This window comes from Microcebus murinus, chromosome 4 (genome assembly GCF_040939455.1).
Source record: "Microcebus murinus isolate Inina chromosome 4, M.murinus_Inina_mat1.0, whole genome shotgun sequence".
In the NCBI taxonomy this organism is placed as follows: Eukaryota; Metazoa; Chordata; class Mammalia; order Primates; family Cheirogaleidae; genus Microcebus; species Microcebus murinus.
Window position 1 is genome coordinate 60,420,467 of NC_134107.1, and position 18,192 is coordinate 60,438,658.

At 39.5% G+C, this 18,192-nt stretch overlaps 1 protein-coding gene across 7 annotated transcripts in view; it reads right to left on the reverse strand.

The window, feature by feature from the left end:
* Positions 1–18,192, reverse strand: part of XRRA1 (X-ray radiation resistance associated 1) — a 69,870-nt gene that overhangs the window by 9,888 nt on the left and 41,790 nt on the right. For all 7 annotated transcript variants that reach the window (XM_012745028.3, XM_076002314.1, XM_012745029.3 and 4 more), the window contains 2 exons: positions 9,196–9,236; positions 5,936–6,061 (listed from right to left, as the gene is read on the reverse strand). In XM_012745028.3, coding sequence (XP_012600482.1) covers positions 5,936–6,061; positions 9,196–9,236 — 167 coding nt within the window. The remainder of the gene's footprint in view (positions 1–5,935; positions 6,062–9,195; positions 9,237–18,192) is intronic.

The following is an 18,192-nucleotide window of genomic DNA, read 5'->3' on the forward strand; positions in this document are numbered from 1 at the left end:
GAAAGGTGTTGGGTCAGATGTAGGACCCATAGAAGGCACTAAGGTCCAAGGGCTGGAAGAGGGAGGGTACTTCACTTTGACTTCCTCTGGAGTCTCACTGCGTAGCATGAGATTTCCACTAAGCAACTAACTTCTTTTTCATTTGTATTCATTTAACCAACAATATTTACTGAATACCTACCATGTGCCAAGCACTTTGTTGAGAATGAGCAAAAGAGTTACCATTCCTTCCCTCAAGGAGTACTGTCTAGTGGGAAAAACATTGAAGAAATAGTAACACAAAAGAGAGGAGATTTACAATGTGGTAAGTGCCGCAAAAGAGAGGTGTATGAATTACTATGGTGGTCTGACCTAGTCAGAGAGGTAAGAGAAGGTGTCCCTGAGATCTAAAGGAGGGCTACAAAGGGTTTAGTGAATGCAAGGTGGGGGATCGAGCATGTGGCACAGTCATCTCTATATTAACCAAAACCATTTTCTCTACCTTTAGCACATGCTAGATTATATCTCCTAGCCTCCCAGGCAGTTAGGTATGGTCATGTGCCTCAATTCTAGCCAATGCAACATGGATGGAAGTGATAATGCTACTTCCAGATACAGCCTACACAGAATCTCCTGTACCTCCTCTACTTCCCTCCCTCTACCATACTCCCCCTGCTCAACGATTTGTACCCACCAGGTACACAGGGTCCAATAAAGTACTCTTAAGACCTTACGAGATGACAAAGCCATAGCCAGAGGGGACTTGGGGCTCTGAGTGATCATGTGGAAGGCCACCTGCCAACCAGGAATATGTACAAGGGAAAAGCAAGAAATAACCTTTTATTGTGTATAAGTGATTCAAGGTTGTTGCAGCAGCTAGTAATGCTTCACTGCAGACAGGAAGTATGCTGTGCAAAGAGAACAATGTGTGAAAGGCCTCATAGCCTGCTGGAGGAATTTAAAGAAGGCAAGTGTGACTAAAAGCAGAGGGAAAGAGAGCGTTTAGTGCAAAATGAGGCTCGAGCTGCAAGAGGGGCCTGACCAAAGGTAGTTAAGACTTTTTGGTCCTTGGGGAACACATTAGATGGATTTTAGAAATATGAACACGTGAATTTGACAAGACTTGGTGATGGATCAGATATGGGCAGGCTGGGGGGTAAGGTGATGTAAAGGAGAGAGAAGTATCAAGAATGACAACCAATTTTGGCTTGAGTAACTGGATGGATGATGGAGCTATTTACTAAGATAAAGAACACTGAAAGAACAAAATTTGAAGAGAAAAATATCATTAATTCACTTTGGATATATGTAAGCTGGAGGTACCTTTCAGACCTCCAAGCAGAGATGTCAAAGAGGCAGTTGGATACACTGGTCTGTAATACAGAGGAGAGGTCCACATTAGGGTTACAAATTTATGAGTCATGTTCATGGGCCAATGGGTATCTGAAGTCGTCCCTAGGAAAAGAGTAGACAGTGAGAGGAGAAAAGGGACTAGGAGTGGGCTTTGAGGGACTCTAACATTGGACCTATAAGGGATCAGCAAACCTTTTCTGTCAAGGCCAGATATTAGATGTTTTAAGGCTTTATAGACTAGATGGTCCTTGTTGTAACAACTCAACTTTACTGTTATTGCACAAAAGCAATTCAGAAACAAATAGGTATGGTGGCTCTTTTCCAATAAAATTTTATTTATGGACTCCAAAATCTGAATTTCATATAATTTTAATGTATAATGGAACATTATCCTTGTTTTTATTTTTTAACCATTTAAAAATGTAAAAATCACTTTTAGCATACAGGCTGTACCAAAACAGGGTTGGCAAACATAGCCTGGGCCAAATTTGGCCCACCATCTGTTTAATAAAGTTTTATTAGAACACTGCCTTTCTCATTCATTTACATGTTGCCTTTTGTCCTATAAGTGCAGAGTTGAGTAGCTGCAACACAGTAAAATATTTATTATCTGGCCCTTTACGAAAAAAGTTTGCTGACCTCTTATCTAGACTCCAGAGAAGGAGGATAAACCTACAAACCTAAGATGTGTTGATAAATAACTATAATGGTAGTTAAAGTGGGTGCAGAATTTCTTGTGTGCAAATCAGGGGTCAAGAGGCAATAAATACAAAATAGAGGATGGAGAATTTAATTTTGTTAGGATGGAAAATTCCATCCATCCAAAGTTGAAGGTTACAATTAAAACTGATAAAAAGTTGAATGATACTTAAGGGGTGGGTGTCATATTTTCTGTGAAATTAAGCCCCAGCTGAAAGATATGTGTTTAAGATTCTGGCTGATGTACCAAGTAAAATCTGGCCATCAGCTTAGCCTATTCCTTACAGGGTGAGTTAAATGCTTCTGGAAATACATTCAGGTTCCAATGATAACTTTAAATTTCTACTCAATCTTATTGGATTAAGGAGCATACAGCAGTCTCTCAAATTTATGAACTAAGTAAATATTAAAGATTAAGTGAAAGTGATTACTTTTGACACACAAAAAACTATATTTTGAGTAAATATTCTAGATGTACAAGTTCTATTTGAAGGCAGAATTGATTTTAAAGTTTGTAAATTTAATAAATTGAGTATTAATTTCAACACAGGTAGCTGTTCCTTAACATGATCAAAATATTCATCTAACAAACTTACTGAGCATATATCATGGATCAGGTAATGTTCTAGATGATAAGAATATAGATGTAAACAAAACCAAAGTCCTAGTGTTAAAAGAAAAATTATAATAGTAGACAACTGATTAATTGACAAAAAAATATATAATTTGTCAGATGGTAAGTGTCAAAGAAAAACACTATTTAAAAACTCAAGTACAAATGTAGAAAAATAGAAAGAGTGCTGCTCCAACCTTAATAAGAAAAAAAGCTGAATAACCTATAAAATCATAACTTTTCTTGAGTTCAGCAGAGAGCTAAGGTCACAGGGCAATCACATGGCCTGAAATCTAAGGAAAGACTGGCACCTCCAAGGAGAGATGGGGACATGGACACCAGCTCACCTGTGGCAGAAAGCAAGTACCATACAAGCATTTAACACATTGACTGCCATACTAGAAAAAATGTTTTTTTCCTTGAGGCCATGGGGTATTATTAAAATAGAATAAAAACTTAGAAAACAAAACTGTCCTTTCTAATTTAATGAAAAATTTAATGAAAAATGAAATTTATTGACTTCTATTCATTTAATCCACATTTTTAGAATTAATTTGTCAATATTAATTGTAACAATAAGAACATCAACAAGATTTCATGGACCAACTGTAGAGTTCTGTCCAGTTTGTGTTTCATGAGGCCCTGGGCTCAAAACTAGCATGAGTTAAATACAACTCACATGGCAGTCAATGTGTTAAAAAGAAATTGGCTAAAAATTTTAATGACTTGCTAAAGACCAAGCATGGCCTCGAGTAAGAGAGTAGAACCCCTGAGAGCTGCAGACACCCAACTTCACACTCAGTTGTGTGGGAAAGATTGGAGGCAGGAGAGAGACTGGAGACAGCCTTCCTTGGTAGTGTGGGCCTGAAGGAGAGCAGCTGCCACTGCAGGCAAGGCAGGAAGCCTTGCCAATTCTTCTGCCTACCAAACAAAAGCCTTCAGCTGCTGAGGAAGTTCAGCTAACCCTGTCAGCCCAGGGTACTGCATCTAGGGAAGGGAAATAATAAAAACCCACTGCTCAGAGAATTGGGGCAGGAAACCACCCCGGGCCCAGTACATTAGAGGTCTCCTATTGGTAGAACAGGGATAGGACCACTGAGAAAGGCCCATCCTTGAGACACAGGGACCCAGGGCTGCCTAAGGTGGGCTGGAGCCTCCCTTTGGTCCCTACAACCAAACTAGCAAGCACTAAGTAGCAAGCAAAAGCAGTTTACTGCTGAGGGGAGGAAAAGAGTATAAAATAAACCCTTCTGAGGTACAGGCACACAGGAAAGGCTTAAAGCTGAGGATACAGCAGGAACACTGAGAAAAGCATTGTGGAACATTTTCAACGACCAATTACATGTTGTCTAAAAGACATGCCCCTTAAGAGATATATATATATATATATATATGTTGCAAGTAAAAGGATAGGGAGAGATATATCACACAAATAGCAAGCATGAGAAAGCTATGTAGCTATATTAAAACCAGACAAGATAGACATCAAGACAAGGAGTATTATTAGAGGCGAAGGGAGGCAATTCATAATAATAAAAGTATCCTTACATTATTAGGTAGATATAACAATTCTAAATGGATATACACTGGATAGCAGACTTCAAAATACATGGAGCAAAAACTGACACAACTAAAGGGAGAAATAAATCCACAACCACAACTAGAGATCTCAACACACTACTCTCAGTAACTGATGGAACGAACAGACAAAAGTACAGAGAAGATCTGAGTAACACTACCAACCATCTTAATCAATATTTATAGAACACTATCCCCCAAAACTTCAGAATACATTTCTTCCTAAGTGTACATGGAATGGTCACCAACATAGACCACAGGGTGGAACACAAAGTTTAAACAGATTTCAGAAGAATGAAATCTTACAGATTATCTGCTCACAATAGTATTCAATTAGAAATAAACAAATACATTTAAAAGAGCCCCGGTATTTGGAAATTGAACACCTCACATCTAAACATCCCATAGATCAAAGAAGAAATCACAAGAACAATTAAAATACTTTGATTGGTTGAAAGAATCATGATATATCACAATTTGTAGAACACAGCTAAAGCAGTGCTTAGAGAAGAAATTTATAGCTATACACATTTATACTAAAAAGACAAAAGCTCTAAATCAATGATCTAAAATTATACTACTTAGGGAGCTAGAAAAAGAACAAATTACATTTGTTGTAAGTGGAAGAACAGAAATAAAATTATGAGCAGATATCAATGAAATAGAAAGCAAATAATAAAGAAATCAAGTGAAACTAGCAGCTAGTTTAATTATAAAAAGTCAATAAAAAGGATAACATCTAATTATTATGGATCAATAGAATAAGAGAAGACACAAATTACCAGTTCCAAGAAGAGAGACCCAAAACACATCTATGGCCCACTGATTTTTTGCAAGGGCGTGAAGATCATTCAGTGGGGGAAAGAATAGTCTTTTCACTAAATGGAGTTGAGAATACTGAATATCCACATACAAAAGAATGAAGGTGATGCCTGTCTCACACCATATATAAAGATTAACTCAAAAAGGGACAAAGACCTAACTGTACAGCCAAAATTATAAAACTCTTAGAAATAAACACTTTATGATTTAGCTGTAACAACTGCTTGCCTTAGGAGGAATGTAAGAGTATTTAAGAGATTCTTGCATTTCAGACTTGAGTAGGGCTCAATTAGTGGAGTTTTACAGAAAATCAAACAGGCATGAATATTGAAAACAAAGAAGAAAAATATGTTAAATCTGTCCCATGGACTTTACATTTGCGTTTCCCTTAGGCTAGAACATTTCTCACCTCAATGGACACTCCTTCTTCACCTGAAATTCACTGGGTCAGATCCCAGCTTAAACACCACTTCCTTGAGAACTTTCCTTGATCCCAAACATAGGTTAGCCTCCTCCCCACCATCATATACTTCACAGCACTGTGGATTTCCTCATAACACTAAGCATATTTATACTGTGATGAGTTGTCCAGTATCAGTCTTCCTAGGTGATAGCTCCAAAAAGGCAGAGACCAAGTCTTTCCTTCCATAGATGTATACCCAGTGCCTAGTACAGAGCCTGGCACATGGTAGGTGCTAAATAAATGTGAGTGGAATGGATGAACTCCTGCCTTGGCCTGAACTCCCTTCACTTTCCCCACCCTGAGAATTTCTGAGCCCGTATACCTGTAATGCAGGGAATTGGAGGGTTGGCCTGTAGGCCAGAGCAGCTCCTCCCATCCCACCCTTCCATCTGTGCCCCTGAGAAAACAGAAGAGAAGCAGAAAGTCACCTTGTTGTAGGCCAGGCTAAGGTACCTCAGCTCCGGGAAGGGTGGGGCCAGTGTCTGGTTCCTGACCTTCAGTGACTTCACAGGAAGAATCTCAAATATGGGAGGAAGTGTACATACCTTGGTTGTCTTAGAAGGGAAAAAAAAAAAAGTCAAAGTCAAAGTGCCCTGATAATAAAGAAACTGAGGCTGCCAAGGGCCAACAGACTCTTCCTATGTAGTATAGGAGAAAGAATGACCTTCCCAGAGAGACTTGGCCAAAAGAGACATTTGGGTCATAAGGGGAGGTGTTACCATCAACCTAGAATTCTGGCTCCAAGTTCTCTGAGGTCACATGGTGGACTAATTCTCCAGCACCCAGAGTTCTAGTTTCAAGTTCTCTGAGGCCACAGGTAACATAGTGCTGGTGCAGACATCAGAGGTACTTTGTGGCCACTTCCTTTCCTCTGCCCTACAGCAGCTTATCCTGAATTGGCCCTTTTTCCCAGCTGGGCTAAATTTCTCCAGAAGGCAAAGGGACAGGTGCTTGTGTTGTTAAAGGGAATTTTCCTAGTGGGGAGAGAGAAAGCAGGAGGGACTTGAGCCTTGAACATCTGGTCTGATGGGGTAGCCCACATCCTACAGTGGAAGTTCTTCATTGGAGGATGAAACGGCAGCTAGGTCCTGAATGACTTCCACTGGTCTTGGGACCTGAATGTGGCATGGTGCATCTGGGTCGCTTGTAAGGTCATAGTCCCTCCAACAACCCAGACTGACTCAAGTTCAACATGTCTGATCAAGCAAAAAAAGGAAACTGCTGGATTAATCATACCTAACTCAGTTTACTCACTGTTTCCTTGAATTAGATGGAACCAAAGGATATTACAAGGGTAGATGCTGGGCTAATGATTAGGTACAGATGAATTAGATTTTGTTCTCCATTAATCACTATGCAATACTGAGCAAATCACTTAAAATTCACTTGTTCATTCAATGATTATTTGTGGAGCACCCACTTTGGGCCAAGTATTTAGTGCCATTCTGGGTCAACTTGTAAAGCCACACAAGTGGAACAGGTAAGTTATAGGTGAGAAAACAAAAACCAGTTATCATGTTTGGGGACTTAGATGACTCCTCTCTCCAGGTGATCCCCAGGCAATCTGAGAGGCCAGGGTGGAGTGTGGTGGCAGTGTGATAAGGCAGTCTCCTCCTCTGTGCAACTCCCTACTTGGAGCAAGGCTGTGTGAGACAAAGCGGGCAAGTCAGACTGGAACACAGAAAAGAAAATGCCAGAGAGTTGAGTTGGGCTTTGGAGTGTGCCAACCGAAGGGTATGACTAGCCCTGCTGGGAGCAGAGAGGGTCCTGTCTTAGGGGAGAGTGCATCTGATTTTTATAGAGAAGGGCCATTAAAAATCTCAACTATCCAACTCACTTTCTGGATTCTCAAATGCCAGAGAGTTGGAATCTGAGCACTGAGCAACCCTACAATTATCTGTCACTTCTGTGGTAGACTGTTTAATGGCCACAAGCCCCTCCATCCCATATGCATGCCCTTCTGCAGTTTGACCTTGCTGCTCCTCCCATTCAGAGGTGGAGACCGTATCTCTACCCTCTAGAAACCAGACTGACTATTGTATTATATACTAAAGAATTTGTCTAGTCTTCTTCCAGGTTCCCAGCAGTGAGCTTCTAAAACCCTTGGAATTTCCTGAGTAATAGGAATGTCTTTGTTATATAGGACCCTTGGGTCACACCTGAGTTTACACTAATGTGATGACTCAGGTTGGGGCCTGGCCACACTAGAAAGAACCACCATGGAATTAGAAGGTTGGAGCTTTGAGCCAGTCTAACCTCTGGGAAGCAGGGGAGGGTACAGATTGAGTTCAATCACAATGGCCATTGATTTTCTAGGAAAAGCTCTGGACTCTGAGGCTTGGGTGAGCATCCTGGTTGGTGAGCACATTAATGTGCTGGGATGGTGACAATGCTCTAATTCCACAGGAAGAGGACATAGAATCTGCATTTGAGACCCTCTGAGACCTCACCATATATGTCTTTCATTTGGCTATTCCTGATTTGTAACATTTATAGTAAAACTGTAATTTTGATAACCCTTTTCTGAGTTCTTTGAGTTGTTCTATCAAATTGCTAAACCTGAGTGGGTTGTGGAAAACTCCTGAATTTATAGCCAGTTGGTCACAAGTGCAGAGAGCCCGGGGACCCCCAAACTTGTGGCTGGCCTCTGAAGTGAGGGCAGTCTTATTGGGAACTGCTCTGACTTGTGGGATCTGTGCTAACTCTGGGTAGTCAGCACGCACTGCAGCATTATACTGGCCTTTTGACTCTGCTTTGACCAATAGAATGTGGGAGAAGTGATACTATTTGAATTTCAAAACCTTGCAATTTGCCCTTGCTCTCTCGAAACCCTGATGCCACCACACTGTAATGAAGTCCAGACTGAAAAGACCACACAGAGATACCAACCTATGCCAGCTGTCCACCTGAGCCCAACCCCCAGCTGATCTGCCAGCTGAATGCAGCTGCATCAGTGAGGTCTTGTGAAACCAGTAAAACCACCTAGGTACCAACCAGGCAACTTGAAGAATTATGAGAAATAATAAATTGCTACTGTTTGAAGTCAATGATTGCTGGGTTGGTTTGGTTGGGTTGGTATGCAGCAACAGTTAAGTGATACAATTTCTCACACAGTTGTGTGGGGAGATAGTGTACTAAGCTGCCTCTCAAGGATGTAGGTTGGTTACACGTGCAATTGCACTACTTATGTAAATGAATTAATCATTATTTAGTTTATGTGCATCACTCTCTATAAGCTTGGTTAGTAAGCATCTGCCCTGAGAGAAAAACCAATTTTCTGTGCTGACAAAAATCAACTGTCTAAGTGACACTAAGGATTAGACTCTGGATAGTGATATATCTGGTAAGGACCTTTTCAGCTTTTGAGGGCTCTTGTTTAAGAAGCTGCTGGCTTTATCCTGGTGGCAGCCCCACTTCAATGCTAGTTTTATCACTTGAGGCATGTAAGGACAATGAGAGCTGGACTGTGGGCTGATGAGGTCAGGATGTGTCTGTCTAGTTCACTACTACATCTTGACCCCCTGTGGCTTGACACCCTGTAGGTACTTGGTAAATATCTATTCAATGATTGCACTTCTGAAGTGTGATCTATAGAAATGCCTCTCATGGCTCCGTTATCTTATATATTGTATCTATTAAAATTAATATTCTAACTCAAGAACACAAATATAAAGTAGTCGAATCCTACCTCTGAGGTTGAAAATCCAGGGTAAGATGAGAACACAACCTCTGAAACAAAAGAGAAATAGAATGAAGGTTGGTGAGAGCACTGACTGACCCTCCCACCCCCCAGAGAGGACAGGGTCTGGGTCTTCCACCCACTTGGGTACACTTGGGTACAGCAGGGTTCCTCCTAGCAGGGGTCCTTACTGGTCCTCAGCTCCAATGCTAACTAGGAAGAGGAGCTGGGTGTGACAACCATCAGGTAATGAGTCCCTCTGCACTTAGGATAACATCTAAACTTCTTAGCCAAGCCTCTGCAGCCCTACATGATTGAGCCCCTGCCTACTTCTCCAATCTCACCTCACGCTACCTTCTCCCTTGCTCACTATATTTCTGCCACATTAGCCTTTCTGACTTTCCAACATGCAAGTGCTTTCTAGCCTCAGAACTACTGGGGAGTCCATATTGAGGAGGAAGCTAACCAATTGTCTTAGAAGAGAGAAACATAGATAAAAGACATTCCGCCAAAGGATTTCAATACACTATTTGTTGTATTAATAGAAACAGAATGTGTTAAATCAGTGGGTTCAGGAGAGATACCAAGAACAACCAGCAGCATGGTCATAGGAGGAGGCTGCTGAGTGGTTTCATTCTTGGGACCATCAGAATGAGACAAGCCAGTAAACAGAAGGATTCAACCTACTAAAGCAGAGCATCTACTGGGACTGGATCCTGTGCAGATACCACTTTAACCTACTTAATGGGACCCTTTTCACATGTTAATGACATTATAATGAGAAGGCTCACATGAAAATGAAGTAAATTGTAATAGGGGATGGAAAAACACATGACAAATAATTTCTCCTACTATGAGAGTCTGCAAGGGAGTTTGGGAAAGGTTTGTGCAATGCACAAAGTGGGAGTTCTCTGGGGGGTGGGTCATGGTGGCAAGTGTGGGTGCTCAGCAGTAATACCCTGGAGAAACAGAGCACATCTAGGAAGATGGGCTACAGCACACTGTGCCTGAAAGTAAATCCTGCCCCTCTCCACAATCACAGGAAGCAACTCCAGAAATCAGAACCTGCATTTTAATCTTCTGATTACAGATTGTTATATGGAAAAGTGAGCAGACAATCAAGACTCTCCTATATTTGAGGAAAATTAACAGTATAAAAAAAGTCATGAAATATAAAATAGGAAGAATTAGCATCTGAAAAGCAAGAGTTTATTTAAATAAAACTTCAAAATAGAATAATATTCTCTGAGAAATTAAAAAGGATATTTCATTCCTAAAACAAAAGCAGATTTTTGTGGAAGCAAAGCTATTAACAATTTTGTAAATTAAAAATATGATGATTAAATAAAAGACCATAAATATGCTTGAGTTGAAGAGCTAATTCATAAATAGAAAACTGATCTGATAGATTCTCAGAATACAGTACAAAAAAAAACAAAGGGAAGATGGCAGAATACCCGGTAACCTGCTCATATCCCCCCTATAACAACAAGAATTCTGCATCCATCCATAGTCAAGTCTCTTTGCAGGAGACTCAGGATTTGGGTAGGAGTTTGTGAAACCCTGGTAAAACCCAAGACATTGAAGGGTCATTTTGAGGGTGCAGACCAATACCCAGGTGGCTGATCTGTCAAGTTTGCTCCTGGTTTCAAGCCCAGAAATGGCCCAGCCTTCCAAGGGGCTTGGCTATAGCCCCATTTGGCCTTGTGCCTATAACCAAAACTATCTTCCAAGGGGTCCAGAAGGAATCGTGCACACTAGTGCCTTGATGAAAAGGCTTGTCTGCCTGCTTACACTGGTCTTGGCAGTGAACCTGAAAGTTGCCCTGTTTCTCTGCTTCAGCCCCCCTCGCATTAGGGCCCTGCTCACAGCCTATGCACAAGTACCCAGAAGAAGTCTTGCCCATATCTTGCAGCCTGGGATTCTGAGTCTCCTGGACAAGCTCACCAACCACCATCCCAGAGCAGATCCCAAGGGGACCAAGTCTCATCTCCAGCCCCTTCCACTGCAATCAGGGAACTATCCCATCTCTGCAGGACTTGCTGGGAGATGTGTACTCTTCTGAGCCAATGAGACTGGGCTCTCCAGCCTCCATCCCACAGCAAATTCCAAAGGGGCCCAGTATTACCCCCAGCCCCTCTCACTGCTATTGGGAACTATTCTATCTATGCTGAGATCTGATGGGACACATGTGCCAGTCTGCCAATGAGACAGGTACTTCAGCCTCTGTCTCAAAGCAGATCCTGAGAAGGCCCAGTCTCAGCTCTAGCCCCTCTTGCTGCAATTAGGAAACTATCTCATCTGTGCAGAGACCTACTAGGAGACATGCACTTGTCTCAGCCAATATGACAGGCATGCCAGCCTCTATCCCACAGCAGATACTGAAGGAGCCCACTCTCAACTCCAGCCCAGCATTCTCACACAGAGAATCCTATGTGAGAATCCAGTATCCTCCTTGGGTGTTCACCAGGTACATATGGGCCAGAAAGCTGCAGCAACCTTAGAGTCCTCACAAGACTTGCAACAAACCTGTGCTTAGAGTATCCTTTAGTGCTGAGATACTGCTAGTGGTCACAGCTTTATGGAACACAATAGTTAGTCTGCTTAGGATCCCTGGAAGGCCCTCTGAAGGAGGATAGGCATAAATACAGCCAGATTGTGAAGACTGAAATAAATACCTAGTCCCTCAAATACATAGATATTGTCACACTTTCACAAGTATCAAGAACATTTGGTGAAATATGACCTCACCAAACAGACAAATAAGGTACCAAAGACCAACCCTAAAGTGATGGAGATGTATAATCTCTCAAACAAAGACTTCAAAATAACTGTTTTAAGGGAGTGCAATGAACATCAATAAAATAAAGAGAATCAATCCAGAAATATATCAGAGAAATTTAACAGAGATTGACATAATTAAAAAAAAAATCAAAAAGAAATCCTAGAGCTGAAAAATACAATGAATGAAATGAAAAAGGCAACATAGAGCATCAACAGCAGAACTGACCAATCAGTGAGTTCAAAGACAAACTATTTGAAAATACAGAGGAGAAAAAAGAAAAAAAATGATAAGGAATGAAGAAAGCTTATAGGATCTAGGGGACAACATCAAAAGAGCAAATATTTAGGTTGTTGGAGTTAAAGAAGGATCTGAGAAAGACAAAGGGGTAGAAAGCATAATCAAAGAAATAATAACAAAACTTCCAAAACCTAGAGAAAGACAGAAATACACAGGTATAGGAGGATCAAAGGTCACCAGTCAGATTCCACCCAAATAAAAATACCCTGTAACATATTATAATCAAACTCTCAAAGATCAAAGACAAAGAGAGGATCCTGAAAGCATCAAGAGAAAAGCAGCAAATAACATATGAGGCAGATCCAATACACCTGAAAACAGACTTCTAGCAGAAACTTTAAAGTCCAGGAGGGAGTGAAACGATATATTCAGAGTGCTCAAGGGAAAAATACTGTCAACCAAGAATACTGTGACCAGCAAAGCTATCCTTCAGAAATCTCCTAGCATAATTCCCACCACCCTGCTACAGGTGGGACATTTCTCAAAATAAGACATACAAATGGCCAATAAGTATATGGAAAAATGCTGAATATCACTAATCATCAGGGAAGTGCAAAGCAAAACCACAGTGAAATATCATCTCATCCCAGTTAGAATGGCTATTATCAAAAAGACAAACAAATGCTGGTGAAGATGCAGAGAAGGGGGAATTCTTGTACACTGCTGGTGGGAAGGTACATTAGTACAGTCACTATGGAAAACAGTACAGAGGTTCCTCCAAGAACTAAAAATAGAACTATTAACACCATATGATCTAGCAATCTGACTGCTGGGTATATATCTAAATGAGAGGAAATCAGTATATCAAAAAGATATCTGCACTCTCATGTTTACTGCAGCACTATTCACAATAGCCAAGACACAGAATCAACCTAAGTGTTCATTTACTTAGGTTGATGGAATAGAAAAAGAAAATGTGGTAAATATACACAAAGGTATATTAGTTATAAAAAAGATGAAATCCTGTCAATTGTAGCAACATGGACGGAACTGGAGGTCCTTATGTTAGGTAAAATAAGGTGGGCATGGATAGAGAAATATCATGTGCTTTCACTCATATTTGGAAGCAAAAACTGTGGATCCCTTAGAGGTAAAGAGTAGAATGGTGGTTACCAGAGAGTGGAAAGGGAAGTGGGGAGGGAGGGATGAAAAGAAGTTGGTTAATGGGTATAAAAATCAGTTAGATAGAGTATGTTCTAGTATTCAATAGTACAGTAGGGAAATTATAGTTAACAAAAATTTATTGTACATTTCAAAACAGCTACATGAGAAGATTTGTAATATTTCAACACAAAGAAAAGATAAATGTTTGAGGTGATGGATATCCCACTTACTCTGATTTGATCATATACAGGTATCAAAATACCATTTGTAGCCCCAAAATATGTATTTATTAGTTTATTATTTTAGTTTATTTATATATCAATAAAAAGACAAAGAAATACGGTTGACCCTCCTTGAACAACACAGGTTTGAATCATGCAGGTCCACTTATACATGGATTTTCTTCTGCTTCTGCCACCCCTGAGATAGCAAGACCAACCCCTCCTCTTCTTCCTTCTCCTTAGCCTACTCAACATGAAGATGAAGAGGATGAAGATCCTTATGATGATCCACTTCCACTTAATAGTAAACATATTTTGTCTTTCTTATGATTTTCTTTTCTTTTTTCTTTCTTTTTTTTTTTTTTGAGACACAGTCTCACTTTGTTGCCTAGGCTAGAGTGAGTGCCATGGTGTCAGCCTAGCTCACAGCAACCTCAAACTCCTGGGCTCAAGCAATCCTCCTGCCTCAGCCTCCCGAGTAGCTGGGACTACAGGCATGCGCCACAATGCCCGGCTAATTTTTTCTATATATATTAGTTGGCCAATTAATTTCTTTCTATTTATAGTAGAGATGGGGTCTTGCTCTTGCTCAGGCTAGTTTCGAGCTCCTGATCTCCGCCCACCTTGGCCTCCCAGAATGTTAGGATTATAGGCATGAGCCACCACGCCCAGCCATTATGATTTTCTTAATAACATTTTCTTTTCTCCAGCTTCATTTTAAGAATACAGTATATAATAGATATAACATACAAAATATGTGTTAATCAGCTGTTTATGTTATAGGGAAGGCTTCTGGTCAATAGTAGGCTATTAGTAGTTAAGTTCTGAGGGAGGCAGAAGTTATACACAGATTTCTTACTGCATGGGGACCTGGTACCCCTAACTGCCACACTGTTTAAGGGTCAACTGTATAAAGTATGACAGAAAAGAGGAACGTAAGATAGACCCAAAACTTTCAGCATTTCATGGAATCTCAGAGTAAGACTACACGAGAATAGAAAGGGGGAAATAAAAATAATTTTCTCCAAGATGAAGGAAACCACATATCTTTGACCAAAAGAACCCTCAAAGTACCTAAGAAGATAAACAATAAGTTGTATACCTAGATGCATCCAAAAGGTAAAAGGGAAATATTAAGCATTTCCAAAGAGCAAACATAGATTTCCTGTAAAGAAATGCAAATCAGATTGGAATCAGACTTCTTATGGCAACAATGGGCCTAGAGGGCAATGCAGTAGTATCTTCAAAGGTTTAAGGGAAAACCATTTTAAGGCTCCAATTCTCTATTCAACCAAACTAGCATTCAAGTATGAAAGATAATTTTGGGTGTTTAGGGACTCATCTACTTCACACAAACACTCTTTGAAAGAATCATTCAAATTGCAGAATGAAAAACAACATAGAATGGGAAGCTATTTTTGTGACAGCAAGAAAGGGAAATATTTCTTAAATAAGAACCTAAAAGCACATACTATAAGGTAAAATTGGCTAGATTTGGTGTTATGGCTTGAATTATGTCCCCCTCAAATTTATATGTTAAAGTTCTAACCCCTAGTACCTCAGAATATGACTATATTTGGAGATATGGCCTTTAGAAAGGTAATTCAGTTTAAATAAGGTCATTAGGATGGGCCCTAATCCAATCTGACTGGTACCCGTCTAAGAAGAGGAGATTAGGAAACAGACAACACAGAGGGATGGCCATGTGAGGACACAGCGAGAAGGCGGCCATCTGCAAGCCAAGGAGAGAGGCCGTAGAAGAAACCAAACCTGCCAACATCCTTATTTCAAACTTTTAGCCTTTAGAATTGTGAAAAAATAAATTTCTGTTGTTTAAGCCACCCAGTCTGTGGTATTTTGTTATGGCAGCTCTGGCAAACTAATGCATTTGGCTAAATCAAAATTAAGAATTTCTCTTAAAAATGTCATCTGTACTATTATAAAGTTAACAGGTAAATTATAGAATAAAAGAAGATATTTAAAGCATTAAAACTGTCCAGAGATATGAAATGCCAACTCACAGAAGTTGAAAACCAAATAGCTAAGTAAATGGAGAAATGTTTAACCTCACTAGTAGATAGAAAAATGCACATCAAAAATAATGAAATTACACTTTACACATACCAGAATAGCAAAAGTTAGGAAAATTATAAGGCCAGATAACACCAAATTTTGGCAAGGATGTAGGGAAATAATCCTTATGTACTACTTGTGTGCGTGTACACTAGAGCAACCATTTTGAAGAATAATCAGACAGCACTTATTTCAATTATGCATGCATACACTCTGTCATCTATCAATCCCACTCCTAGATAAATGTTGCAGGAAATCTCTGACACAGAGGTATATGCAAAAGACACATACAAGGTTGTTCACTGTAAGACAGTTGTAGGTAACCTAAGTGTCCATCAGTGAGAGAACAGATAAGTGAAATGTGGTTACAGCGTATACTGTGGAATACTATGCATTAGTTAAAAGCAAATAACCAGATGGACATACAGCAACAAGATCTTAAAAATAATGTTGAGTGAAAAAAATTAAGTACTAGAAAGAGCTTGGTAGTATATTACCATTATGTAAACTAAAAACACATCACGCACAAAATATTTATTTTACAAAGATATATACATATATCCAGGGAAATATATCTAAGACAAGAGTAGATATTTATATGAAAATGGGAGTAGGGATTAAGGATGAAGGGAAAAAGGCAGAAGAAGGCAAGAGGAGCTTTACACAGACTAATGATTATGCTGTACTATGACCTGAGTTGTAGTGTTCTAAGTTATACACACACAATAAATGAATAAATACAATAAATCTTTCCTCTAAGAAAGAGGAAGATTTGAGATGCGGGAAGCTGTGATGAGCAAAGTAAAACTAAGAGTTTAATCTCTCAGTCTAAAGAATTATTGACACATAATTTAAAAACTTAAAACCAATTTAAATTAATTAGGGTTTATTACATTATGGGAAGAGATGGGAGTAGGGTGGAATAGACAGACACATATTGAAATTTTCTTCTTATTAAAGAGGAAGACTTGGATTTGGTTGATTCTACGGACTGATAGACAAAGGTGAGTTTAAAATGTGGATAAAAAGTTTTAGGGTAGCCATTAGAAATACAGACATGATGTTATTACATTAAACTATTAGAGGAAAAAATTAGAATTAAAACTCAGTGCTCATAAAAAGAATAAAAAAAGAAAAATGCATAGGTAAATAGAAAACATACTAATGGTAGAAATAAGGTGAAACATATCAATAATGTGAGTTAAATTCTTCTAGTAAAAGAAAAAACCCATATTGGGAAAAATATGTAGTACTATATTGTTTTTGTGATATCGTTAAATATTCATATCAAACAAAATAGAGGCCTAAGTCAAGCTAAAATTATTAAGATAAGATGGGATATTTTACAATGATTAAAAGATACAATCTACACTTGAGCCCAGGCGTTTGAGGCTGCCGTAAGCTATGAGCACACCATTGCATTCCAGCCTAGGCAACAGAGAAAAACCCTATCTCAAAAAATAAAAATAGAAAAGGCACAATCTACCAAGATAAAAGTCACAAACCTAATAACAGAGAATTGAGTCAATTTAACAATAGAAAATGCCAAAAATGCAAGGAGATATTGACAAATCCAAGTAGTGGTGAGAGACTTTAATGTACCTGTTTCCAAAGTTAACAAATCAAGTAGAAAAATATTTTTAGGGAGAATCTGAATAACATAATTATGCCATTTATTAAGTTACTTTTTTTTCTTTTACTTCAAAACCTACCCTTCTCTATTCTGCTTTGGGATGCTGGAGCTGGGGCTCTGAATACCATATTCTGCTTTGCCAGCTGGTTTCCTGTTAGACTGACAACAGGGGTGGTGCTGCTAGAGAGAGAATGCAAAGCTGGAAGAGGAAGAAGGGGACTGTTTCTTCCTATCTGCTTCCCATAGTTTTCCTGACTGCTTGTGATTCCTGTGAATGCCATCAGAGTAATGGTTATTTATTTATTTATTTTTACCCTAGCAGCAGCAGGTCTTTCCCCAACAGCAGCTGAATCCAGTTTGCAGTTTTCCCAACTTGTACAAATTAGCTTCATTTTGACCCTTCCAGAGACACCAGCACCAGATGGTCAGTATCCTCTCCTCAGAGATGTGAGTCTCAGCACCACAAGGCCCATCACAACTCAGAGATACCAGCAGCCGAGCAGTACCTCTTCCTCAGAGATCTAAGTTTTGCAACAAAGAGTTCCTCCTCTAAGCTTCTATATTTTAATAATTTCAACCTATTCCTACAAAGAAAACTGCTGGCTCAGGTGGCTTCATGGTCAATTCTTTCAAAATTTAAGGAAGAAATAATAATCATATATGAACTTTTGCAGGAAACAGAAAAAGATTGAACATTTGCAAGCTCATTTTATGAGGCAAGCATAATCTTGATTGTAAATCCTGACAAGAACATTTCAACAAAGGAAATGAATACAACCAACATATCTCCTTGAACATTGATGCAAAAATCTTTGGCAAATATCAGTAAATTCAATTCAGTGATAATCATCATGATTGAGTGGGGTTTATCCTGGGAATGCAAGACTGGTTCA